The sequence below is a fragment of the Psittacula echo genome (assembly GCF_963264785.1).
Source record: "Psittacula echo genome assembly, chromosome: 4".
In the NCBI taxonomy this organism is placed as follows: Eukaryota; Metazoa; Chordata; class Aves; order Psittaciformes; family Psittacidae; genus Psittacula; species Psittacula echo.
Genome location: NC_137738.1, coordinates 70,614,926 through 70,642,139, shown reverse-complemented (window position 1 = coordinate 70,642,139; position 27,214 = coordinate 70,614,926). Strand labels below are relative to the sequence as shown.

At 39.1% G+C, this 27,214-nt stretch overlaps 1 protein-coding gene across 3 annotated transcripts in view; it reads left to right on the top strand.

The window, feature by feature from the left end:
* ZNF292 (zinc finger protein 292) overlaps positions 1–22,115 on the top strand; it is a 39,650-nt gene extending 17,535 nt beyond the window's left edge. The window contains exons 4-9 of one of the 3 annotated variants that reach the window (XM_080615434.1): positions 971–1,106; positions 7,168–7,370; positions 10,209–10,345; positions 11,702–11,843; positions 13,436–15,299; positions 16,239–22,115. In XM_080615434.1, coding sequence (XP_080471560.1) covers positions 971–1,106; positions 7,168–7,370; positions 10,209–10,345; positions 11,702–11,843; positions 13,436–15,299; positions 16,239–20,647 — 6,891 coding nt within the window. In that variant the 3' untranslated portion in view covers positions 20,648–22,115. Of the gene's footprint in view, positions 1–970; positions 1,107–7,167; positions 7,371–10,208; positions 10,346–11,701; positions 11,844–13,435 lie in introns of all 3 variants that reach the window. The other 2 variants (XM_080615432.1, XM_080615433.1) reach the window with 2 other exon arrangements.
* The last annotated feature ends 5,099 nt before the right edge of the window (positions 22,116–27,214 follow it).

The following is a 27,214-nucleotide window of genomic DNA, read 5'->3' as shown; positions in this document are numbered from 1 at the left end:
GTCATTACTGCAGGATTGTTAGATCTCTCACTAACAAGAGCACTAGCTGGTTAAGGATTAGAGCTCTTCTTTAAAGGAGGGTGTTGAAACAAGTTCTGCTCCTCAGTATTTATCAGAAATACGTAGTAGGAGGTCCTACCTACAGTTAAAAATGGAAAAAAAATTGAAGTGGGGGTTAGGGAGGAGGAAGGAATAACAGTGGAAAAGACCTTGAGATTCTCAGCCTAAATAACATAGGGGGACGAAAGACTGATTTTTAGAGTGAATTTTGACTAGCATTTGCCTCATGTGAATCAATTCTGAAGAGATGTACATGGTGCTGGGAGGTTCCACAGCCTTCAGAGCAGGGAGAAAAGTAAAAGTGAAGGTGAGAAAGAGGTGAGCCCTTTCTGGGTTTTTTTTTTAAGGACCAGTGTTAGTTGTGCATTGGTACTTAAGCCACAGATTTTTGCAGGTATTTAGTGTGCTCCCAAGCATACATCTGCTTCCAGAATTTACTCTAGTATCTAAAGGCAGTAGAAACAGCTTAAATCTTTCACCTTTACAAAAACATTTTTTTCAGTGCTCCAGTGAATAAAAATTGAGCTACTCAAGAGTCTGAAAATAATTAGAGTTTAGGCAGCTGATGCCAGACCAGTCTGTGAACCAAGGAATTTACTCATCCCTTTTTTAAAAGGGAGGCCTATTCAAAATTTAGTTTCAGAAATTTAAGAAATAGCCCTGTTAATAAATCTCAAGGCAAGTTTGGGACACTCAATCATTTTGGGTTTTCAGCCTAAATCTTAGGAGACAGGCAGAACAAAACCTATGTAGGCTGGATATTAAGTTTTTTTTGTTATATGTTTAATTCTTTATCCAATAAGGGTGGTTTGGTTTTTTTTTATTTGGCATAAGGTACAAAGAAGTATAAAAGACACATTCTCTGTATCTTTTTTTAACAATACTTCATTTTGTAAAATACATTCTTCAGCTTGCTCACAAAAGCTTGATGGAAAATGGCAGCCGGGAACTGCACATTTTAACTACTCTTACCCAAGAGAAGGGAGCATGGAAGAACCCAGTGTTGTGTGGTATTCTTTCCCAGGAACAGTTGGATCCAGATAAAGGTAAAATTTAAAATTATGATTGGAATAAAATATGCCTCAATATTTCACTAACACATTGGAATATTATGATGATACATGGAAGTTTTGTAGAATATAGTTTCTATGATAATTTATAAGCTATATCAGAAAAATATACTTCTAGCATTGTCTGAATGCTGTATATTCCTAGAAACATGCTGAAAACAATGTATTCTAGGAATATACAAAGAGTTTAATGTTGGTGTTTTGCATAAAATGAAATCATACCTGGAGGTCTCTTGCCATTTTCTTCATAAGCTGTGTGAAGGAAGATCATGTACAGGCTGTATTGTATGATGGGGTAAGTTCAGTACTGGCATATAAAAATTATTTGACATAAAATAAGAAAATAGGAAATAGAAATGAGAATGGCATTTACTCAGTGATGAAACACAAAGAGGGATATTATTCATTTGAAATTAAAGATTCATTTAGACCAGAGTTCTGAGAATGGCTACCAGCATTTGCATAGGGAAGAGTATATGATCCAAAGAAGCTTTCAATAATATTTTCCTGATGTGTTATTTCCACTGTTAATGATTTCCAATTCGGAAGTGATATCATTGTGTTAATAAGTCTTAGCTGTTCTTTCGATTCTTTGCCTGATAGCTTTTAGAATCTGAATGAACCATCACACCTAAGCATCTGTGGCTGTACACAGTTCTTATAGCACATAAAGTAGTTCCTCTGCTGTCTGCCTACTTTTAGCCTGATGCTTGCTTAGGGGTTTTGAGGGACTTTTTTTAATGCCTTTAGAAAATGAATTGGATCTCCTTTATTTATATTATTACAGCTTCCTCAGGTAAGTCCAGTAAATATATAATGTGATTTATTATTTATTTTCAAAAGTCTTGCCTACTGTTCCACAAGATTTGCATTTTGCTGCTTTTTAAAATAATTTATTATGCTTCTGCGACAGATTTTGGATTGGTAGGCGGTTCTTGGAGTGCCTCAGAGTACTCTTTTACTAGCTTCATATCAACCACCTTCTAGCTCTCTTAACAGTAAGGTACTTCTGAGAGAGAGGTTTAATTAATGCTTTACTTGCCACATATTTGAGGGTTTTTAAGAATTCCCTCATGGATCTGGTTTTGATGACTATTTGTTTTATCAGTGTTTCCCCCTCCCCCAAAAAAAAATTTTTTTACGGACATTTTGGGATTCTTTTTGCTCCTGAATGTTGTTTATTCAAGATGCTTTTGCACTGGACTTGACTGGCTGACTCCTGTTACAGTTATTATTTGTATCTGTGGCAAAATTATCATACTACTTATCCAGATTTTTTGCTATTCAGTTGACAAGCTGTTATTTAGCTGTTGTCATCCTCTGTAAAACTGCATCGTTTTATGTCATCATCTTGGTAATTTGAAGAATATTTTAGTAATTTGAAAACTACTTTAGTAATACCAAAACTCCATTGCCCAGAGAGCTGACTTTCTTGTCTGTAATCCAGCACTCCCTCTGGCTACCACTCACCCTCTTTCAGTGGACAATTGTCTCTCAGCAGTCTTCAGCCTTAACTTCAGTCATTGGAATATTTGTAAATCTCACTTACTAAATTTTGGGTTTATTCTTAAAGTGGCCTTTACTATTTGCTATTTCAGAAGGTTTGGGGTTTTTTTTTCCTGATATAATTCTCTTAACCTTTTGTTGACTGTATTTTTTTCAGTTGGTTTTTTCAGGTTTGTTGTATTTCAATTTTGTTAGTCTCAATTATGACCTATTCAAAGTAATTACAATCTATACAGAATCTTCAGAAACACTGAATTTTACATCAGTGATTATCTGTTCTTGAAGGCCTCTATTGCTGACTCCTGAAGGTCAGTTTGCCTCTTTGCATCTCTTGTAGGAAGCACAACTAGGTGTCTCTTTCATCTCAGAAACAGATCCTTTTGAATTCCTCTGTTTTCAAATTGTACAAACTCAGGACATTGTGAGAGACAAGTTCATTTTCTCGGACCACACAGCTATCAGAACAGCTATTTTGTTCTGATTACAGTCAAGTTCATAGAATCAAATTAAATGCAGGCTTGTCTGAACTGGACTATTCTCTCTTGCTTGTCTAGTTTGGGGAATGGACTGTTGCATGGGTGCCACCTCTATATGAGCAGGAAGGACTTACTTCCTAAGATGTTAGGGAGACTGTTCTCTGAGTGCCATGTCACTAAATAATTGCTTTTCTCTGGCTGCCTTGGGCACAGTTCAATTTTCCTAGAGGAGAAGGATCTGAGGATAACCCCACAAAAAGCCAGGGTGCTGCTCCTTTTTTTATCTGATTCTGATTATCCTTAGAGATTTAAACCTGGATGTGCCAAGAATTAACTTCCTGAATTTTTTGCAAGTTTAAATGTGGTAGGTAGACTTCTGAAGTATGTCCCACTGAAAAGAAGTTCAAGGATACAGCCATCACTATTCAGAGATCATCAGCATACACTGCACTGTAAAATGTATTTATAAAATATTTTTTTAAAAAGCAAACCAAAATCTTCTGTGTAAGACTCTTCCCCACCATGGATTTGCTCCTGCAACCCTGGCACCATTTTTTGTCTTAAAATGAAGTACACAGTTCAGTTACGAAATAAATATAATTAAAGCTTGTGTTTTGAATGAGCTTTCAAATGTTAACTGTAATGACTATAATCGCTTGGATTAGAATAAAAGCTTAAGAGCTAATATGTAGCCTTAACCTTGAGGTCTTCCTGTATCTGGTTGAGAAGATAACAAAAAACGTTCTGATGATTATGCAAGGTAGGCTGGCTGAAGCAGAAAACAGTAAAGTAAGGGGATTATTGAGAACTAGCAGATAGAACACAGTCTCCAAAATATTAAATGCAGTAATTATAATAATAAATCAGAGTGAAATGTCTTGGGTTACCAATATAGCTTAAAGTCTAAGATCTTCCTGTATCTTGTTACAGAAATAAGGTAAAATGTTCCATTGCTATTCCAGGCAGACTAGCCGGGAGTAAATGCTGTGGGAGAAAGGATTACTGGTACCTGGTAGGAGGAAGAGCAAGGCTAAAACTATTGAATTTAATTAATCACTGGCTCATTTGTGGTTTGACAAGAGTATGAGTTTTTTTCATAAAGCATTGGTAATGACATTAAAGGAACATTTTATTCTGCTGCTTTAAAGGCAATGTCCTCTAATTAACACACAGAAATGGTTAGTATCTACTAATTGTCTGTCACAGCACTCTAGTTTCTTCCTGCATAAATAAAAATCTGGTCATATCTTCATTGACATGGAGAGAGGAAGAAAGAACTTGTAAGAATATTCAGTCATATACGCATCAGTAACCCGTACCTGAGCATTTGTAATAGTGCAGAAGGATCCTGAGCAAATAACAAAGTCGTTGGTTGAAATGATAATTCAACCATAAATCTGAAAATGCATGAAAGATAACGCTGGGGTCTAACAGGCCTGATTTATCCAAAAGGCAGGATTTTCTGCCCTGAAATTCTGTGTGCTAAAACGATAAAAAAAAGAATGGTTGACCTAATTTTGATTGCAAGATGGGCTTTTAGTAATATCCTGTGTAAGTAGCTAGAAGGAGAAATCATGAGATAAAATGAAAGACAGTCATGAATCAAAAACTAATGAGAATGGAAGGAAGCAAAGATAAAATGGGATGGTCTTTTTTCTTTCAGTAAACCTCACATTCAGTATACCAGTACTCCAATACTAGAGAGGCTGTTAATTTTGCAGATGTTGAAATGACTTAATTATTTCATCTTTGACTTTGAAAGTCAAGAAAATATAAATTAGATGAATGGGCAACATGATTCAAGTGAAATTCAAAAGTGAATTCAAGTGAAATTCCTGCTCCGGCAGGGGGATTGGACTAGATGATCTTCTGAGGTCCCTTCCAATCTCTAACATACTGTGATACTGTGGAGTAAATTAAGAGGAGTATAATGAATGTTTTTACCAAGATGTATCAGGAACTGAGCACTGCAAGTGCCCTGAAGGTGTTTCAGGAAGGGGTGAGGAAATACTCAAAGGCTGGGAAAAAAATCTCATTTAGAAAGGTTCAAGATTTTACCCTAACACTGAAAGAATGTCATGAATCTGCTGTTTTTTATAAAAAGTGTGTCAGGGTCCCATTGGAGAAAAAACCCACTGCCGGACCCTGTTTCAGTTCGTGATCCCAAGAGTGAAATGAAGACACAAATGAAATACCATAATCGGACAGTTTGTTTATTACAAATTACAAAAAGACAGTTATTGTAAAAAAAAGGGAAATTATTGTAATAAAGGGGATAGCGATAGGACAGATTGGAAAAAAGATAGAGAATTAAGTAAGAATTCAGGGTGCAGAGAGAGAGAGAGAGAGAGTCACCATTGTGGATCCAGCAGTGTTCTGGGGATCTGTTGTCGGTGGTGGTGGGAGTTCTTAGGGTTCGTAGTCAGTATCGGAGCAGAGTGTCCCCCAAGAGTCCGTTGGTGGTGGGTGTCCTCATGGAGGCATCCCTCTGGAGTCTCCTTGAAGGTACCCCATGGAGTGTGTCTCATGGAGTTGCTCTCATGGAGGGTGTCCCTCAGGGTCCGTAGTAGTCATCAGTGGAGAGTGTCCTCACGGAGGTGTCCTTCTGGAGTAATCTTCATGGCCATGGCTCCCTGGCGATGTCTCTCTTGGTGCTGTATCTCTTGGTGATTACCTTTTCCCCTTTTGTAAAGAGTTGGGGGGGAGTACCTCTGCTCTTCATGTCACATATTACACATTCCTGGTGGACCAGTTTCCCTGGTCTTGCAGCCAGATCTTTGACACATGTGTCTGCAGCAATTCTTGGGATAATAGCTCACACCAGTCCTCAAAGTAATGAATGGAAGAGTCTTACCTCAGCTCTTTCCCACTCATCTCTCAGGCAATGGATGGAAGAGTCTTATCTCAACTCCTCCCACTCATCTCTGAGACAAAAGATGGATGGATTTCCATCTCAGCTTCTCAGACCAGTCTTTGAGACAATGGGCAGTGGAGCCTGATCTCAGATCAGTCTCTCACAGAGTGGAAACAAAATGCAGTAGAAAATCCTGTTGTTTTTAAAAAATGAGAATGTGTCGTGATACTAAGATGTGAATAATTGAAAACTAAAAAGGTTTTTCATGCAGTATGTAACTAGCTTGTGGAAACAGGTGTCACAGGGATGATGTTGACAGGATTAAACAAAATCTATCTTCTCTGTGTCTGTCTAGTTTTATTAACTGACTAAATATTTTTGGGGTAGTACTAAACCTCGTGCTTCAAAGTTGAAGCAATTTTGATTTTGAAGATCTGGATGAAACCTGAGATATATGTGTAAGAGTAGGTGCATTAACCTGTGCTTCCCTTTTTTATAGGATTCTTGTGCCTTACACTGAAGCACCTACAGTTGGGTTAGTGTAGACAGTGGAGTTGTAACTCAAGTAGCAGCATATCTGCAAAATACAGTTGAATAAAATACAACCAGTCCTGTGTCTTTGAGTCTTAAACTATACACAGTCAAATGTATACAAGATAAGCCTCTTCTTGCAGGAAACTTACTTGGCTGAAAAACTTGTAAAGGAGTTTGACTGCATTCTGTGTGTGTGTGTAATACAAAATATTTAACACCCATGGAAGGGACTTCAGATAATTCTACACTTGCCGCATTTATCCTTTCATGGCAAGGTCTTTAAAAGGCAACTGTTAGCAAAGGAATAGCGCAAATGCATGAAGAAGGATGTAAGAGTAGTGGTTTTGTGTTATGTGTCTTTCTGTAGAACTATAATCAAAAGGTATCTGAATATTTTAATATCTGTATGCTTTCTAAATCTGTTTTTTGTGCAGCTATTTTGCCAAGAAATTAGAGAGAATTAAAACCTCCAAGTAGATAAAAGGTCTATAGCAGGGAATCCATATGATAAACAAGTTCAGTTCTAAAAGATGCTTTGTCTCATCTTTGCTTCATATCTTTTTGTACCTTTTCTGACTTGTATAAATGAATGAGTAAATGTCATATGTTAACTCTGTAACCTGCTGTAAAATGTGTATGTAATATTTTGGATTTTTTTTCTTTCTAGTGAATGACTTTTTAATGTTTGAAGGCCCTATACTGCTGGATATGCGTATTAAGCACCTGATGAAAACAAAGCAAATAACACAAGCTACTGCCCTGGCAAAACTCTGCTCTGACCATCCAGAAATCAGTGCAAAAGGCAATTTCAAGCAAACCTACCTGGTCTGTCTTTGCTCAGGATCACCAAATGAAAAGCTAATGGAAGAAGTAAGTAAAAAATGAAGAGCTTTCTTTAGACTTACTTCTTTAATGATGATAAAGTCACTAATCATAGGTTGTTTTCCTGTAGAAGAGTTGCTTTTTGTTTTTAAATATGATCTGAAGTATTTTGGTTGGGTTTTGGATGGTTTGGTTTTTGGTTTTTTATTCGTGAGTAATTTTCAACTGACTAGTAATGACTCAAAACACTTGAGGAAGTATAATATTTGGACATTTTCTGGCTCTGCCAAAACTTTGATTTTCTTGAAGTATTTTAAAGTTCTGCCTCAGATCTTATTAGTGAAGGAAGATAATGGCTTTCCCACTCTATTTTAACTATAGCTTTTTATGTAGTATGTAATACATAGGATGGGGCCCTTCAGATGCTACTTTCAGTTCAGAGAATAAATGTAACCTTTTTTGACACCAACGTCTGGGTGAAATTGAAGGTGAAATCGGGTATTTGATCTCGTTTGGAACATAAGATCCTTCTTATTTAAATGCAAAAGTCAAAGAAGAGATGGCAGCTTTGCTTTTCTGCATTCTTTCAGGTGACATCTTCATTTCTCACCCCACCCCAAAGTTCTGTCTGAGCTTTTTTTTTGTCCTTTTTAAAAGAAAACTAACCGTAGTTGTCAGGTTTCATGTCTGCCTGCATCTCTCTGCTGTCTTTTTCTCTGTCTTTTTATGTCATTAATAAGTATGTTGAAATTGATCTTAAAGGGATGAAAACTATGCAGTGTCTAGAGATGGAAAAATTTCCTACCTAGATACAGACTAAATTCTAAAATGACAGCTTCTCATTGGGTGTGTTCTTCCAATATTCAGGATCAGATCGGTCTTACCCTTCCAACTTTGGCTGCTGCAGGCACTGCCAGAACAGGTTTAGGGGAGGAGCTGGGACAGGGCTGTGTAATCTATTGTGTGTTTGCTTAATGGAACTTGGAATTTGTAACCCTGCAAACACGTTTCCTTCATTACTCGGCCCCAACATGCTCCCAAAGCAGAATGGGCTCAGTCAGTGAATGAACCATGAATCCCCATGGACAAAAGGAGTGGAGTAGTTTGGTTTGTAAGAATGCGTTCAGAACACATAAGTTCAAACTGGGTTATTGCAGAGAACCTAATTCAGAGATTTCCAACCCTTGGATTGCTTGGGTTACTTAGCTTTGCAGCTTCAGCTGCAGCATGGGTTGCAGTATTACTAGCCATTCTGGAAAGTTGGTGTGTACCAAGACAAGGCAGGTCTGCTATTAATATGTTAAGGTGAATGTCAGAACTGCGAAGGATAGTTGTTTCACAGTGGGAGAACAGTAAGAAAATGGGAGACAAAAAAGGTAAACTGTAAATAATATAGCTCACTCTTTAGTGGCGTGGAAATTTTGATATTTCTTCAGAATAAGCAGAAAAGTAGCACTTGAGCTAATTTTTGTCTTGGATTAGTCTATTTGCTTCAATAATGTGAAGAATTCAAATCTGCAGTATGTAAAAGCTAGACTGACAGTCTTAATGGCTGGACCTGTGCAGACCTTTGCTGGAAGCTGGGTCCCTTAGGAACAGTGAAATGCTAGAAAGGCATTTCAGGGAAAAAATCCTTTTATTGGAAGTTCAGTTTCTCATACTCTTCCCTAAGCTTTTAAATGATGAGCCTTGTCTGAGATGGGGCACTGAGCAAAGTAGGCCTTCAGTCTAAATTGGTATCACAATTAATCCATCCTCTCTGAGGTCTTGAGAAATGCAGTCTTCTTTAGACAGTGACTTTGAGGTTATTAAACCTCAAATGATGTTCAATGAAGGGTTATTAGTACACTTACAGTGTCCATTTAGAGGGAAAAACAAGTTACTGTACCCTTCAAAATAGTAGTTTGATTGTTGGTCCAATGGCTGGATAACATGGTGCCCAGCCAAACTGTGCTGCCACCTTATCCAAAGTACTGAAACGAGCTGGGTGTTTGGGTGGGCGCTGCTGTTTCTTGCTTTGGGTGGTCTTGTGGTTTCTCAAGAGAGACTTCGAACAGTGCTTTTTCAGTGGTCAAGTTATTTTTCAACTGTCAAAGAATAAATACCAGCATGTCCTGCCAGATGTGCTAATTGATGTCAGCAAACCAGTCTGCTGAAAATCAAATTAGACAGTAGATGTAACAACAAGTGTCATGATTCAGTACTGATACAACTGTCTAGTACTATCGGGTGACTGGTTTTTGTTTTCTTACAAAACAAAGTGCTTCCATCATTGCTTGAACAAACAAGTTATGTTGCAGAGACTGTAATGTTTTTCTAGAAGATAATTCTTCCAGATAATTTCTAGAAGATAATACTGTACAGCTTCCCTTTTTATCTTTGATCTTTTAAAAACACAGGAACAGTCATGCTGAACCTCAGCTTCATTAATCATTAAATCATTAATCATTAAATTAAACCTGCTCTTGTATTAAAGCATCAGCAACATCAGTGACTAGTGAACTGGGTTAGAATTTCAGGAATAATGTTCTTCTGTGAAGCTGCAATTTCAAGTTATAAGTCTGCTTAGTACAATTATTATAGGTATGTAATATCTATGAATAATTAATGTACCTTAAAAATTTTAGGTGGCTGGGACAGTAAATACAAATAATCCTTACATCTGAGAAACAAGTTTATATTCACTTTAATAAAACAGTTTCTTCTGGTGGTGTAATCAGTTTTGACACTCTAGAAACACACTGATTTGCTTTGAAACTTACCTCTGATAGAGTTAAATATTAATTAAATTCTAACTTACTGTCTTTGCAAAGGATCAGATGAGTGTATGTCTGAAAATGAAACCACTTGCTTAGTCTTGGTCCTGTTTTCTTTCCTCCCTTCTAGATCTCAGAAGTGGATTGCAAAGATGCTCTAGAAATGATCTGTAACCTAGAATCCGATGGAGATGAAAAAAGTGCTCTGATTTTATGTGCAGCATTTTTATCTCGCCAGCTGCAGCAAGGAGAGATGTACTGTGCCTGGTGAGTTTGCAAATGGTTCTCTGTCTAGTGGAATAAAATTTGTTTGAGGAAGGTAAAGCTGATATATAAGCCCTAAGCTAACTTGCTTTAGCTGATAAAATCTGTGAGCTAAATAGGAAAGCGGTAAGGCAAAAAGTCTAAGTAAGTATAAGGAAAAAGTATTTGACGAGATTAGCTTCCATTATGGGAATTTGAAGGTTGAGTGTATGATGAGGCATTTACAGATGCCACTAGCTGGTTAATAATTTTTCTTGACACATAATCGTAGGCTGTAGAAATAAGGAATCCATTATCTGCCGGCAGCAAGTCAGGATTATGTCAACATTTAATCACAGAATCACAAGTGGTTGAGGTTGGAAGGGACCACCAGGTGTCTTTAGTCCAATCTCCCTGTTCAAGCAGGGACACCTAGAGCTCACGATTGTGTCCAGACAGCTCTTGAAGAAAACAGCCTCTCTGGGCAACCTATTCCAATGTTTAATGTATTAAGTATTCTTCCCATCTGTCCTTATATCTTTCTCTAACAAACTTCTAGAAAAGAAGGAGCTCTTTATTACTATAACCAAAATAATAAGCTAGATGAAGATAAATTGTGGTTAGGGCTTTCTTCCCTTAATGTGGGAACAAGTAAGTGGTCTTTGTTGGCAAGTATTTGAGCCACTAAGGTCTGAATTTCCAGCTGCTAACAGCTTGGTTGTACTTACAAACCGGTAGAATTCCTGAAGAATTTGCTTTGTTTGTGCACCTCCCTTTTATGTGCAGCAGCAGGAGAACATCTGCTGATGCAGAACTTAGTTTTAACAGATGCTGCTAAAGTTTTGGGCGTACTAAATACTCCTGGCTATTTGCACCTAAGGAGGAATGAACTAGTGAATAAACAGTAATACTGTTAGGCTTTGGGGACTAATTTCTTGGTAAATCATAGTTAGATTCAGTTCTTAGAGCAGCTCAAGAAAAATGTGTCTACCACAAAGAAGAGCCATTCTCCTAAAGCTGTTAGTAATTAACTAAGAATTCAGAAGTGAAAAATTCCAGTCTGTGGAGTGAAGAGTAAACTACTTTGCAAGACATTTTTCAAGACCACATAATAAGTTGTAAATTATATAGTGTAAATTGTGGTAATACTGATTTTATTCTGATCTGTCCTTCTGGAATTGAGTCACTGTAACAATTTTGAAAATTAGATACTATTAGTGTGCTGTATTAATAAAAACTTTTCTCTGTAAGATAAGATGTGAATAAATTCAGATTTTTTTTTTTTTTTTTCCCAAAGACAAAATAGAAACTGTCCTCAACCTTGCATTTTTAGATTAGTGGTTGCATTGCTGGCTCTGAAATACTGTTCTCTTGTTCTAGGGAACTGACTCTTTTCTGGAGTAAACTGCAGCAAAGGGTAGAGCCTTCTATTCAAGTCTATCTAGAGAGATGTCGTCAACTTTCTGTGTTAACTAAGACTGTTTATCACATTTTCTTCCTGATTAAAGTAATTAATTCTGAGGTAAGGATACTCCTGAAAGAATATTTTTGGCACTGTTAATGGAACTGTAATCAGGAAAATTTATGAAAGCTGCTTAGACATCCTGTCTCTTGTGTAGCATCAGCTTTGAGGCAATCCTAATTGGTTTCAGGAATGGCCATAGTAACTTCCTTCTGCAGGTAAACTACAAGTTGATTCATTTTGAATCATAAAAATGTCTTCATTCCTTTGGAAAAAAAAAGGGGGGGGGGGATAAACAAGAGCTGATCCTAACATTCCACTTCACTATTTTCCATATCTCAAATATTACAGAAAATGGAGAGGAAAACATTATGAGAGGAAGTGAAGGCTGTATATTAATATATAAGAAAATTACAGAAAGTTTTTAAAAAATATCAAAAACCTCCTTTTGAATTGCCACTTTAAGAATGCAGTTTGGTTTGATAAGTGAAATACTTTTCTGGACATAGATCCAACACTGTATTAAAAACTCTGTTAATCTACTTCAGCTAACGTTGTGGTCTAATTTTCCTAGATTCCTCTCATTAGTAGTTGCACTATTTAATGTTTATAGCTACATTGAGTTCTTCTGAAAGCTTTTAGTTGGGAGGTTTCTGTAATTTGGTATATTCTAAGAATAAACATTCCTTTTTTCCTTTTGCAGTGTTCTGGTCTGGCTAATCATGGGCTTCTAATCTTAACAAGTATTTTTTCCAAAGATCTGAGCTAAATTGTAGTGAGGGGGAGAAAAATAACTGTCATGGAATCTTGCGATATTAAGAGCTCTATCTGCTCTGTGCCATACTGATGTTTCTCTAGCGAGCTGTGGATCATTTCATTGATAGCTGAAATTGGAGACCATGTGGGTAGTGGACATGTGCATTTATAAATTCAGCAGACTTTATTCTGATGTATACCACAGCCTCTATATACATCCTTGGCAGCATAAAGGGACTGTAAAGTGGACGTAAATGTAATTTATGTTGCCTGAGGGTATGAGAAAAGACCACATGACCTTTGGAACACTTAAATGATGGAACATTAAACTGTGCTTATTACTTCAGTTGGAATGAAGCCATGTGCTCATTCAGTTGAGGTCAGTTGACTTTGAAGTGGCATGATCTTTAAAAACAAAAATAAACTTTTATACCTTAAATGATTTCTTTATGAAGATCACATGCTTCTCATAGTTCAGCTGTAGCACTTTTACTATTACACAGTGTTAACTTAATGCTCCATAGAAGCTCATTTCAAATAACTGCAACACAACTGGCAGGCTTTGTTTCATGGAAAAGGCTCAATATTGCTCTAATAAAAGCTGAACACTTCTAACACTTCTAACTTCTAAAGTTCTTAAGCTAGGCAGAACATAGTTATTTTGTGGTTTAGTTGTATGCAAACTTTCACATTGTTTTAGTAGCATTAAGACAAATTATGTAACTTAAAGAATAGTATCTAAAGACAAATCATGATGTTTCTTAAAGTAAAAAGTAAAATTATATACTCCAGGGGCATGTTTTCTGACACTCAGTATTGAATAATAGTATCTCTTATTTACAAATATAGAAAGGGTTATACTAAGCTGACTTACTAAAATAAGTCTTGCTTTGCAGATTGATAGTGCTGGGCTTGCAACCTGCATTGAACTGTGTGTGAAAGCATTGCGCTTGGAATCCAGTGAAAATGCAGATGTCAAGATATCTATTTGCAAGACTATCTCCTGCCTGCTTCCAGATGATTTGGAGGTCAAACGTGCTTGTCAGCTGAGTGAATTTCTTCTTGAACCCACTGTGGATGCATATTACGCTGTTGAAATGCTATACAATCAGCCTGACCAAAAGTATGATGAAGAGAATCTTCCAATACCAAATTCTTTGCGCTGTGAACTCTTACTTGTACTGAAAACTCAGTGGCCTTTTGATCCAGAATTCTGGGACTGGAAAACTCTGAAGCGTCAGTGTCTGGCACTTATGGGAGAGGAGGCGTCCATCGTGTCATCAATAGATGAACTAAACGACAGTGAGGTTTATGAGAAGCTTGAGGATTGCCAAGAAGAGACTAAACAAGCTTCTATGAATGGACTTGCTGGTACTTTTGATGAAGCTACTAGTCTTCTTAATGATATTGGAGATGAAAAGCAGAAGAAGAGAGAAATTAAAAAACTCAGAGAGAGGGGGTTCATATCAGCTAGATTTAGGAACTGGCAAGCTTATATGCAGTATTGCGTGTTATGCGACAAAGAATTTCTAGGACATAGAATAGTCAGGCATGCACAAAAACATTATAAAGACGGAATTTACAGTTGCCCTATTTGTGCCGAAAATTTCAATTCTAAAGAAAACTTCGTTCCCCATGTAAATCTGCATGTTAAAAATTCCAGCAAGGAGAGATTGGCTGCTATGAAACCACTGAAAAGACTGGGAAGACCTCCTAAAATAGCAACTGCCAACGAGAATCAGAAAACCGATCCTGTATCTAAACAGGAGCAGCGACCCATTAAGAAGAACAGTCTTTATTCAACAGACTTCATTGTGTTTAATGATAACGATGGCTCAGATGATGAAAACAATGACAAAGATAAACCTTACATACCAGAGATAGTGCCAGTTCAGAAGCCTCTCCCTGTTAATGAATTCACCTGCCCTGTATCATTTTGTAAGAAAGGTTTTAAATATTTTAAAAACCTCATAGCACATGCAAAGGGACACAAAGACAACGAAGAAGCGAAACGTTTTCTTGAAATGCAAAGCAAAAAAGTGATTTGCCAGTACTGTAGACGACATTTTGTGAGTGTTACTCACCTGAATGATCACTTACAAATGCACTGTGGCAGCAAGCCTTATATCTGCATTCAGATGAAATGTAAGGCTGGTTTTAATAGTTATGCTGAGCTGCTGACGCATAGGAAAGAACATCAAGTCTTCAGAGCAAAGTGTATGTTTCCTAAATGTGGCAGAGTGTTCTCTGAAGCCTATTTACTCTATGATCATGAAGCACAACACTATAATACCTTTACGTGCAAAGTCACAAGCTGTGGAAAAGTATACCGTTCTCAGAACGAACTGGAAAAGCACGTTGAGGATCACAGCAAGCAGCCTGAAGTGGTGCAGCAGCCTGAAGCAGTGCAGCAGCCTGAAAGCCAGACTAACCAGTCTGATCTCAGACAACATGCTAATGCTAATGAAAATACTGACGGAGTTGCTGTTAAAGAGGAATTGACATCTCCTCCGGCTGACAACCCAAGTAGTTTTACTGAAGGAGAAAACATTGTGTGGAATGAAGTCAAAGCAGAACCGGTAGGGAATGAAAGTATAAATGCATCAGCAATTGTGCTGCAGCAAAGGAATTCCTTGCCTAACGATGCTGGTTTCGAGAAGTCTCTTACAGGTTCAGTGAAGGAAGAAGCGGTGATTCCAGCAAGCAGCATTAAGGTGCCTGCTGTTAACCAGAAGATCCGAGATAACTTTGTAAAAAGAGGTAAATTGGCTGCTGCTGCCAGCAGAGTAGAGACCACTAAACCTGAAACCCAGCAGTTGTGCACGTTGGTTGACCCTTGTCTTCCAGTTTGCCAAGAGAGAAAGGAAGGAGATTGTCTCAGTCAGACTCACAATATTCAAAATATTTCTGTGACCTCAGACACGCTAAAACCAGAAGCCCTTGAATCAAAGAGCTTAGAAAGACAAGTGAGCATTGTAAATCCATTCAGTGTGCAGAATCAGGCGGGATATCGACACACTGTACCCATTTCCAAACTTGAAATTGAAGGCAGCATGAAGGCTTCAGTTAATCTATATAACCTGCCTTTAAAAACCTTAGAAAGTATTACATTTATTCCTTCACAGCCTAACATAAATAGCTCTTTGGTTCCAGCTGCATCACCAGCAGCCCCAGTTCGGAAACACAGTTGTCCGGTCGAGGGATGTACTCGAACATACAATTCATCACAGAGTGTTGGCAAACATATGAAAGCAGCACACCCTGAAGAATACGTTGCTTTTAAAATGCAGCGTAAAAATAAGAAACCACGAAAATCTGTCGGTATGCAAAATGTGCCGAATGATGGGAAGATTGTGTATCTTGTGCCCACAAAAGTGGCCAATCATAGTGGTGCTGCTGTAATTACACAAAACAAACCTAACTTGAATCCCACTGGTTCCAGTCAAGTACAACATGTCTCAAGTGCACTTTTCCCAACCCACCTAGAAAATTTGGCAAATCCTATGTTGCCTTCAGTGGGAAGTGTCATAAATCCAAGTTTGTCTACTCCTATTAAAAGTGAGCCTGAGAGTGTTTTATGTTCACAAATGGAAAATCTGTCTGGTGCAACCTTACCTTCCCAGTTGGATGATCTAGCAAAAAAAGTTATGCCTCTGAATATTGACGGTGGTTCCGATCCTTTTCTTCCTTTACCTGCAGAAAATGGTCCAATGTCTCTGTTTCCATCAACAGCAGAGAATCCTCCGAATTCAGTCTTCTCGCAAGTAGAAAATAACACAAATAACTTTTCATCACAACTAGAAGGAAACGGTAGTTCTGCTTTCACAAAAGAGGAGACTGTTGTTCAGCTATTTCCCTCACGACTGGGTAATGAAAATAACTTCATTGAAACTAGTTCTCAAGATCCAGCTTCAGAAAAGGTGAAAAAAGATCATGTCCGGGACCTAAATGGGAAAGAAAGGAAGCCAAAACATAACAAGCGGGCCAAGTGGCCAGCAATAATTAGGGATGGCAAATTTATCTGTAGTAGGTGTTTCAGAGTTTTCACTAATCCTAGATCACTTGGTGGTCACTTATCTAAGAGGTCTTATTGTAAGCCTCTTGAAGGATCAGAAATTTCTGCAGAAGCTCTGCAGGCCAATGGACAGTCTCTGCTTGCCAGCATGATTCTTTCCTCAAATTCATTAAACTTGCAGCAACCCCAGGAATCTGCCTTCAATCCAGAGACATGTTTTAAAGATCCATCATTCCTCCAGTTACTTGCTGCTGAAAATCATTCCACGGCCTTATTGAAGACTGTGTTTCCACGGGCCGGTGTAACTAACTTTAATACCAGTGGGAATGAGGAAGGAAATCAGATTATAAAACAAGCCTTGGAAACTGCAGGCATCCCAAGTACCTTTGATAACACAGAAGTGCTTCCGCATGTAGTTCCAACAAGTTGCATCACTGCTACGACTCAGATAAATGCAGCTGTTCTCCCCAACTCAACCACGTCTCCTCTGGTGCAGCCAGCCTGTAACCCCAGTACCCTGCTAACAGACCAAAACAGGACCCTCGACACCAAAATCCCTCGACTAAAAGTGTGTAGGCGTTTGCCTGTTTTTGCGAAAGGGGACTTAAGGCTAAGCAAGTTTGAAGAAGACTTCTATCCTGACTTATTTTCAGATCCTGTTCCAGCAACGCAAAACATTGCAGGGGACAGTTCACAAGTTTCAGCTATTAGTAGTCCCAAGGATCCAGGATCAAGTAACTTGAGTAAGAAGGGAACCAGTGCTTCAAAGAAGAAAAAAGTAACTATGCCCTTGCTTGCACCCAACACATCACCAAAAGTAGCAGTAAATAATTCAGTGGTAGGACTTCTAACCAAAAGCACTGAAGGAAACGTGCAAATGCAGGGAGAAGGTTTTCAGTCCAACTTGCTAGCCAGTTGTGGCTCTCAAGTGGTGGAAAACCTCACACAGAAACTCAACAATGTTGACAATCAGTTATTAATGACCAGTATCAAAGAGAACTTCAAAACAGATCTCGAGGCTCATACAACACTCCCACCTTTAACAGTAAAAAATGAAAATGGGGATTCCCAAATGGTGGCTGTAAATTCTTGTGTGCAAGCAAATTCAGAGACAAAGATTTCAAAAGACAGTGTTCTGCAGAACTTTGGAAAAACTCTGGAAATGATTAAAACTGGTTTGAATACAGACATACCTGAGGTGAAAACTGAAAATCAGGATATTGTTGGTGCTTCAGGACAGAACTCACAAATAAATAACGCACAGGCTTCTGTAGGAGATTCTGCACATAGTGTAAAACTGCCGCAGTTTGCCGTGCATGTGGGGAATGTCAGTACTGCAAAGAGTAGCTCTGCTCAGTCTGAGATGTCTCAAAAGGATGATACTCAAATGTTGGAAATTACAGAGCGCTTGCAAAAACTGAAACTAGATGAGGATCCACCCATTCCAGTCTCCCAGACTGTTTCCCAGTGTCCTCCAACAGATACGCTAGCACCAGGAGTTCCTGTTGCATCAACTGAAAATAAAACCCTCATCCAGCTCTCTGCAGAGGCAAGTAACATTCAGTTCAGTGATAAAGTTAATAAGCCTTTTGTATGTCAGGATCCAGGCTGCAGTTACAGTGCTATGACAAAAGATGCATTATTTAAACACTATGGCAAGATTCATCAGTACACTGCAGAAATGATACTAGAAATTAAGAAGCATCAACTGAAGTATGCCCCATTCAAATGTGTTGTAGCTACCTGTCCAAAAACCTTCACAAGAAACTCTAATCTCCGAGCACACTGTCAGCTTGTACATCATTTTACAACAGAGGAGATGGTGAAATTAAAAATTAAAAGGCCTTATGGCAGAAGATCTCAAAATGAGACCGTAAACACAGCCCCAAGGCCTGTTGAAATAAAAACTTTGCATCCACTAACAATAGGAACCAAAACTGCAGCTCCATTGGTCAAAGAAGCTCAGACAAAGGAAGTCATAGAGCCTGTAATAGTCTTGGAAAAACTTTTACCAGAAAACATTCCTGAAAGACTGGAAAAACCGCCCCAAGTGATTTCTGTTCTACCAGAGCAACATAATGCAGTCTCTTTCGGTAGTACACAGGCAGAAGCCAAATTACACAAGGTTAGGAGGTACAGGAAGGAAAAAGAGGACAGAAAACGTAAGAAGCCTGTACCAAAGTCTCTGGAGTTTCCCACTAGATACAGCCCTTACAGGCCCTACCGATGTGTCCATCAGGGCTGCTTCGCGGCTTTTACAATACAGCAAAACCTAATCCTTCATTACCAAGCTGTGCACAAATCGGACCTCCCAGCCTTCTCTGCTGAAGTGGAGGAGGAGAATGAGCCAGGCAGAGAGGAACGTGATGAGGTGGAAACCAAACCTGTTGTCAGAGAGTTCAGGTGTGAGGTGAGCGACTGCTCTCACATCTTCCAGGAAGTTACTGGCTTGATACAACATTACATGAAGCTTCATAACATGACCCCAGAACAAATTGGAAACATGAAACCAGCTCCAGAAGTGGGAAAGTTTTCCTGCGATCAGTCTCAGTGTAAGTCCTCATTTACAGCTTATCTTAACTATGTTGTACATCTTGAGGCAGATCATGGCATTAAGATAAAGCCAAACAAAGTAGAAGATGACGGCGTATTCAGATGTGACTGTGAAGGCTGCGACCGTGTTTATGCTACTAGGTCTAACCTCTTGAGGCATATTTTTAACAAACATAATGACAGGCATAAAGATCATCTAATAAGACCGAGGAGACTGACACCAGATCAGGAAAACAATTCAAGCAAAGCAAATCAGGAGAAACCACTGAAGTCCAAACAGAGAGTACTAAAAAACAGATCGGGAAAAGAATGTAACAGGCTGTCAGGGAAAACAAAACTAAAGAAAAACCTGAACCTGGACAACAAAAACTCAAAAGGAATTCAAGTTGAAGAAGATCAGGGTTATTCCCTGAAACGTGGCAAGCATGTGTATTCCATAAAGGCTAGAAATGATGCCTTGTTGGAGTGTACAAGCAGGTTCATAACTCAGTATCCATGTATGATAAAAGGATGTTCGTCTGTAGTTACAAGCGAAAGTAACATAATAAGGCACTATAAATGTCACAAGCTGTCCAAAGCATTTACTTCCCAACATAGGAATCTTCTTATTGTATCTAAAAAGCTCTCTGTCTTGCCTGTTAAGGAAGACACCTGTGAGCAAGAGGAGGCTGATAAAAAAAGTGATGTGAAAGAGCCTGAACCAAGTTTGATTGTGAGCAATAATGATTCAAGCACAACTACATTACCACAAAAGGAAACTGAAAAAGGTGAAAAGGACGAAGTGGATGAACTGACAGAACTATTCATTACTAAACTGATTAACGAGGACTGTTCAAGTGCTGAAAATCAAGCAAAAATCTCTTCCAGTGTAAATAGTGACTTGCCAGAGACCAACTCCTGCCCCTCAGAAAAGCAAAAAATAAACTTAAAAAGAGCAAACAAAGAAAAAAATGTATCTCAGAGTAAGAGGAGGAAAGTTGAAAAACCTGAGGAAGTGCCACCCGCTGATGTGAGCAGCACGCACAGGGAGGAGGAGACTGCTGTAGCCATTCAAACAGCTGAAGAGCAACCTGCAGCTTTTGACTGGAGCTCCTTTAAGCCAATGGGATTTGAAGCGTCATTTCTCAAATTCCTCGAAGAGTCTGCTGTGAAGCAAAAGAAAACCACAGAAAGAGACTGCCACAGCGCCGGAACCAAAAAGGGATCCCATTCAAATGCCCGAAAACACAACGAGAAGACCTCTGTAGCAAGTAATAATGTCACTTGGTCATGTTCTGAAAACGAAACCCTCATACCGTTTGCCAACCCATCACAGCTTCCCTGCGGTGACAACGTAAAGATTGTTTTAGACAAGACTTTTGTGAGGATTGTTTTAGAGAACACTTTTAAAGACTGCACTGAGCGTGTGTTGCGGCAGCTTCAGGAAATGAAACCTGTCGTCACGTTGAGAAAGACCGAAGGACACTGGGAGGATAATCCGGAGGTTTTAGCTGCAGAAGTTACTGTGAAGGGTCCCAAGGAAGGGGAGTCAAAATACTGAAAAACTAATGTGTTTAACTGTGACATGTAATAACATTTATTTTGAATAGGAAGCCATCAAGCATGTTAGTAACTGTGGAGCTTTGATTTTGAAGTGATTAAATCTAGCAAAAAACATGATATGAGTCATGTAACTGTCTTATTTTTTTTTATCCCTATGGGACTTGAAGAACAGAGTAATTGCTTCAGTTCTGTAAATATTCCATCAAAACCTCAGCTTTATATCAGATTGTCCTTTCCATGAACTAAATCTTTGTGAATTGTCTGTGATTGTTCTCTTTCACCAGGTTATTGTTCATGTATAACAGTACTCTTTATTATTTGTAGATACATTTCTTTTTAGTATATATTTATTATTGTAAATCATTTGCTGCCACCAGCAGTCTATAAGTCTAAACTATTAAATTACACATTTATATTTGGAATTTTAATTTGTAACTAAGTAAGTAAGCTTTTGAAACTGTTCTTTAGTCATTTTAAATTAAGAACTTTTAAACTAAAATTAGCTAAGTCTGCCATATCCAGTTTTATTTTGCATAAAGCATTTATTTACAGGAGAGGAGCTGGATAAGACCACATTTCGTAAGTTAAACATACTGACACCCTCTCATTTTCGTAAATTTTAACATCCAGAATCTATGGGTGATATTCATATGTAGTTAACACATAAATATAATAGTTTTCTTATAGCTACATTTTTCATTGCTTTTAATTGGATACAAAGCATTTATGATTCCGTAATAAAAATTGAAATGTGAATAAAAATAGTTTGCTACATTGGAGATCTAAAACAATATTTGGTATTAAAGAATCCATTGTGAATGTTATAGAAAATTAGTAGTGTGGAGCAGTATCTATATTTGAGGTGGTGATTTGTGAAGTAGCCCAGTATTGCCTTAAATAAAAACACATTTCATTTCTTATTTTATACATGTGATCTTATAAAGCTTATTTTTGTTTCTGTAACTTAGATGGGTGTATAGTTTAATTTTTGTTAAAAAAACAAAACAAAAAGCTTCAGAAACCGTTTTTGTAAATAATTGGTTTATAAAACAGATGGTTTATTTTGATAATACCAGTTTGGTATCTATCTATAAAATACGGGAGTCCTTATGCCATACCATTAAAATCTGAATAAATAAGGCACTTTCTGAAAGGGAAGTGAGTGTGATCTTACAGACAAACTTGGTGGGTGTGCTCTATAGATGGCATGGGCTCCCTCCATGCTCTTCTGCCTCTTGCTGACTGTACCTGGCAGCACTCTCGCCACCTCTCTCCCTTTTCCACACTGGAACAAGCCTTGGAAGCGGTGCCATGTGTAGTGCCCAGGATCGGAGCAATTTCTCCATATATATTTCTGCTGCTAACCGAAATGACAGGTATCTGGTCTGTTGAGTAACCAAAAGCATGAATGCGTTGGTGGGACCTGTCAGTACCCAGGAATCTTCAGTGTTGGTTTTCACGCGTGTTTGTACTTAACTTGGATGGGACATGCCAGCTGGATTGTGTGGTACCAAAAATTTTGCTTGGATTCTTCTCATACTGGATGTGACCTACCTTCAGTAATATAAAATAGTCTATCTTGGGAGAGATTGGCTTGATTTTTTTTTTTCCCCCCTATAAACTTGTCTTGTCATGTAAAGCTTTGCATTAAATGCTACACTTGATTGCTCTCAAGCTATTCACCTGGAATCTGTGGCAGTTTACTTGAATATCAATGCAGAGAGGGCACATTCCTACAACCAAATGAAGTGACTTGTCATGAGGATGAGGATTATGTGTGAAAAAGCAGAAAGGCAACAGCATTTCAACTTGGCATAGCCCTTGGTTTGCTATCTGGTGCTAAACTGCATACCTTCACAGAAAGCCTGTGCTTCCATTTGAACAGAGCCTATTTGCTTCTCTTACTTCCAGTCCCTCCCGAGGGACTACACTGGTAATTCTGCCAAATGAGTAAATCAAAGGTGCGGTCTGAGGGGTAAAACCATACCAAATCCTTGTGGTTTAACTCTACGAGAGATTGTTTTAAGTGCATGATGTCATGTTTTACCTATGAGAAGCCCACGTAGTCTCCCTGGGTGGAGTTGCTGTCTGATACAGGCTGCAGGGCAGATCTCTTCTGCAGGAAGGTGAATCTTCTGTGATTGTATTCTGTGAAGAAGAGAGCAGAGGAGCTCCTCTGGAGAGGATCCACACAGCTTGGCCAAAATCTCTTGGTTTCAGATGTACCCAGCCACTGCAGTCGCTGTTAACAGACCTCACTTTTTTTTAGGAGAACTTTGTGTTGTGTAAATAAAATAGTTTCAACATTGACATTCTCAATGATAGATACTGTATCAGTTGCAGTTTTTAGGCTGAGAACATACTATTTAGCTACATGGTGCTATACTAGAATGCTATTTAAAAAAAGGGCGGAGGGAGAATTCCAATGTTATAAATATCCAGGAAATCATTTCTAACTTGGGTCTGAATTTCTGAGAATAAAATTTTTACTATTGTCTCATTCTTACCCGAATTAATCCAATTAAAGAAGGTGCTGTGCCAGTAGAGTCAGTGCCCTGCAGAGCACACTCCCTTTTAAGTAGGTACTGACGACCTGTCCAAAAAGTAAGCCAGTATGGTAGGGTTTTAGAAAAGCATGTTAAAGTGGGGGACGAAAGGCAGGGTCTGATTTAAGATCTCATGGGCTGCAGAGAGCGCTGTAGTTCAGTAAAGCCACCTAGAGAGGTTCCTGAGGAAATAAATTTGGTATTTGCATTTAGATATTTTACCAGGAGTGATGTATAAAACATCCCAGTACAGCTGCGGCAGCGTGCCTGAAGTGACAGCTCCTCCAGAGCCGGGAACCGTACCCCTGCTCTGCCACCCAGCTTTTCTCTGTCTTCTCCTCTCCTTCCTCCTCTCTGTCTCCATCTTCCAGACACATCACCCATGAACTGTGGTGCCATTGAGCAAAGGCGCTTTCTTTTAAACCCCTTGTCACCATCGGGAATATGCTTACTAAACCAGTAGTTGTTGCTGATGGTGAAGTGACCAATTCAGGGAGTCTGGATGCAAAGCACAGAGCACATAGGGGTGTGACTGAAAGACACCTCTAAACTAGCAGTCAGCCTCTTCTGGTTAACTCTGTTTATAAAGAAATCTGATATTGTCTGAGCCCTGAGTAAGAGAAGTGGGTTTGTCCTCACATGTTTTGGGGTGTTCATTCTTAGCAGGATGGGGGGACTGTTGGTCCTAGAGCATTCTGCTGGGATGTCCTGCCTGCGGCTATTGGACAGTGAGGGAGCAATGCTTGTAACGCTGCAAACAGTCATCAGTCCAGGTGAGGAAAAGTAGTTGGATATATTCTTACAATTAGTTCCTGTGACAAAGAATTGGTCGGGGCTCTCACCTGTATGGGTAGAGACAAACTATATCCCTAGGTTTAGCCCCCTCCGAGGCTAGAGAAGCTCCTGGTTTAGTCTTCCTCACCCCTGGCTGGAGCCTTGGTGTGGAGAAGATGATCTGTTGAAGGGGTGGGAAATGGGGCTAGAGGTGGTGGAGATGGAAATGGAGGGAAGAAACAACCAGCAAATAGGGAAGTATATTTTTCTGTCACAGGGCAAGGAGATTACTTAAACAGGGGGAGTTCAGGTTAGATAAAAGGAAGAGGTTCTTCACTGTGAGGGTGGTGAGGCACTGGAACAGGTTGCCCAAAGAAGTGGTAAATGCTCCATCCCTGGCAGTGCTCAAGGCCAGGTTGGACAGAGCCTTGGGCGACATGATCTAGTGTGAGGTGTTCCTGCCATGGCAGGGGGTTCGAACTAAATAGATGACAGTCCTTTCCAACCCAAACCATTCTATGGTTCTATGATTCTGTATCTGTGTAAGACTTGGATCTTTTAATGTTTGCAGAAATGTTTTGAAATATGAATGGGCGTAAATCTTTTTGTATGAATGTGCATGGAGCAATTGCATGGGCTTAGATCAGTTTCCTACCAGTTGCTATGTGCTTGAGGAGACTGTGCTTTCACACTTTAAATGGCACTTGAACTGATTTTTAATTTTTATTGATTTGGAATATGAATACACAAAAAAGCCCTTAAAACTTTAGGTTAGGGACCGAGGCTACAAACTCATTTGAACCAAAAACATAACAGCAAACAACTTCAGGGATGGATGGGTGAGTGAAAGTGGTGCACAAAGGAGTATAAAGGCAGGGAAGAGTTTGTTGAAGAGAAAGCCATTAGAAGATCAAATGTTGGACAAGAGCAAGGGCTCAGAAAGTAGGTGTGTTTCTGTCCTCTCAGGTTAAATAACATCTGGCAGAGCTGCCTTGTGTGATGCTTATGTCTTCAGTAGCTCTATCAAACACCATAATTCTGCAGGACATGCCGCTTGGTTTCTATGGGTAAGTCGGCATCACACAGTTAGTCCATAATAATTTTTCAGACTATTTCTCATGTAAGATGCTGGCTTTGTCAAAACTTGAAGTATCATCCAAGACTTGAAATGTTGATTTTTGGAATTTATTTATCATTTCATGGCTGTCGAAGATAGAAATAAAACCTTGAATATACATTCCAAAGAATTAAAGTTCTTGTTTTGCAGGAACATCTGGGGACCGAGTGAGAAGCTCCACCAGCCACAGAGCTTTAGGGGATGCTGTAAAACCCTTCAAGCCCTGACTTAGTATAATTCAGTATTAGACAGCAGCTAATGCACAAATTCAATCAGAAACCTGTGTTGGCTAAACTGTGTTTGCTCCTGTTTTCTCTCAAATAAACCTTGTTTTCTTAAAAAATGACTAAATACTTTTTCATTCATGTGCTGTCTTAAAATCTGTCCTCAATAATGAAAAAAGCAGTCACTATGGAAGCATTTTTTACTTTGATAGCATTGCCCTTGTCTTACAAAATGAGGCATTAGGGTACAAAATGGCCAAGATAATTTGGGGTTTATTCTCCACTTGTGGCTGTCCCAGTTATACAGGGTTGAGGGGCAGTGGCTTTGCTTCATGTGCTTCTTGGGGGGGGGGGGGGGGTCCAGTCACTGCACAAAGAGTTTCTAGCTGCATTTCTGCCATGGGCCATATTCTGTCTACTAGAAATTTAACAACACGTTCTGAGTGCTGTAAAGCACAGTCTCCATACGCACGCTGACTGCGCATCACTCAAGATGTAAAACTAACTGGCCACAAGCTGGCAAGCTGGTACCTGAGGCTGCTCCTGTCAAGCTCAGGAGCAGCAAAAGTGTTTTTGCCTTTTGTAAAAGCAGGTTTATTTGGGGGGGGGGGAATAGCGCATAGTTTATTCATTAGTTCTTAAAGTTAATTCTGTAACTGCTACCCCAGGACTCATAAAACTAATGCTTTGTAAGCAAAGATAGGGGGTTTGGAGTGAAAAAAATAACTAGTTGACATGCTTCTGCTACTGTTTCCTTCTCTTTATCCTGGCATGAACAATAACATCAGCTCAGCATTAAGGCAGCTCCGCTTACTGCAGATAGTGGTTTTCTCTAAAAGGTGTGTTTTGATCAGACTCAGTACTGAGGTATGTCCAGAGGTCTTTTCACTCCAGCAACAGAAATGTATTTCAGCTACCCTGAAATATGTCTTTTTAGGTGCCAGTTTCTATCATCTCAGAAGTCTGGGTTCAACAGAAGACTAAATCCTGGAAGACACTGCTACTGAATGCCAGGACTACTGGCTTGCCATGTTGTGCGGGCTACTGCACCACTCGGATCCTGGGGAATTGGGAATGATCTTTTTCCATTAAATACCACAGCCATGGAGCAGAAGAAAAGTCAAATTACTGAGAAGCTGCTTGGTGTAGGTGACCAGGAGTTAACTCTGGTACATGCTGCCTGCAAAAGTTTGACCAAGTACCTTTTCTTATAGAACGCGCTCTGATGATAAATGCCCTAAAAACTGTAAAGGGCTCAAACACCTCCAGAAGGAAGTGCTCCACAAATAGCTTAATAACCAGGCCTGTCTTTGCCACCATGGGCTAAACTAGATGTGTCTGCCACTTCTTATTTTCTTTATTTTGAGATGTTTTACAGTAGTCCAGTGGAACGGGCTTGTGCCCACCCAGCTCACTTCCAGACACCAGCAGCCATCATATGCCAGTGCCTTATACTCACTATTTCAACCGTTGTCAAGAGTCACCCACTCAACCAATGCTGTACATCCTCTTACTGTTCAGCATCTTCATCAATCCCAAGTTCTTCCAACTCTCCATATAAAAAGCCTCTTTTTGCCTGTACCAAAGCAATCCTGTGTAATATTCAAAACACAGCTCGTTGAGCAATTGTTTAGGTGTGATTTATCATAAGCATCTGCATTTATATTGAAGCTTCATGGAGTTTTCAGATTCCTATACCTCTTGTTTCACCATGAAAAGATTTAGATGATTCTATGTATGACATGCACAATGCAACTGAATTTATCTTCTCAAGTCAGGGGAAATTAACAGACAAAAAGTATTTCCTACATAACTGTCTATCTTTTCAGTTCTGTAAAGCATGGACTGGAAAAGCAATTGGCCAAATACAGTTTGTGCAGCAGGAAGTGGTCTCCAGCCTTCTT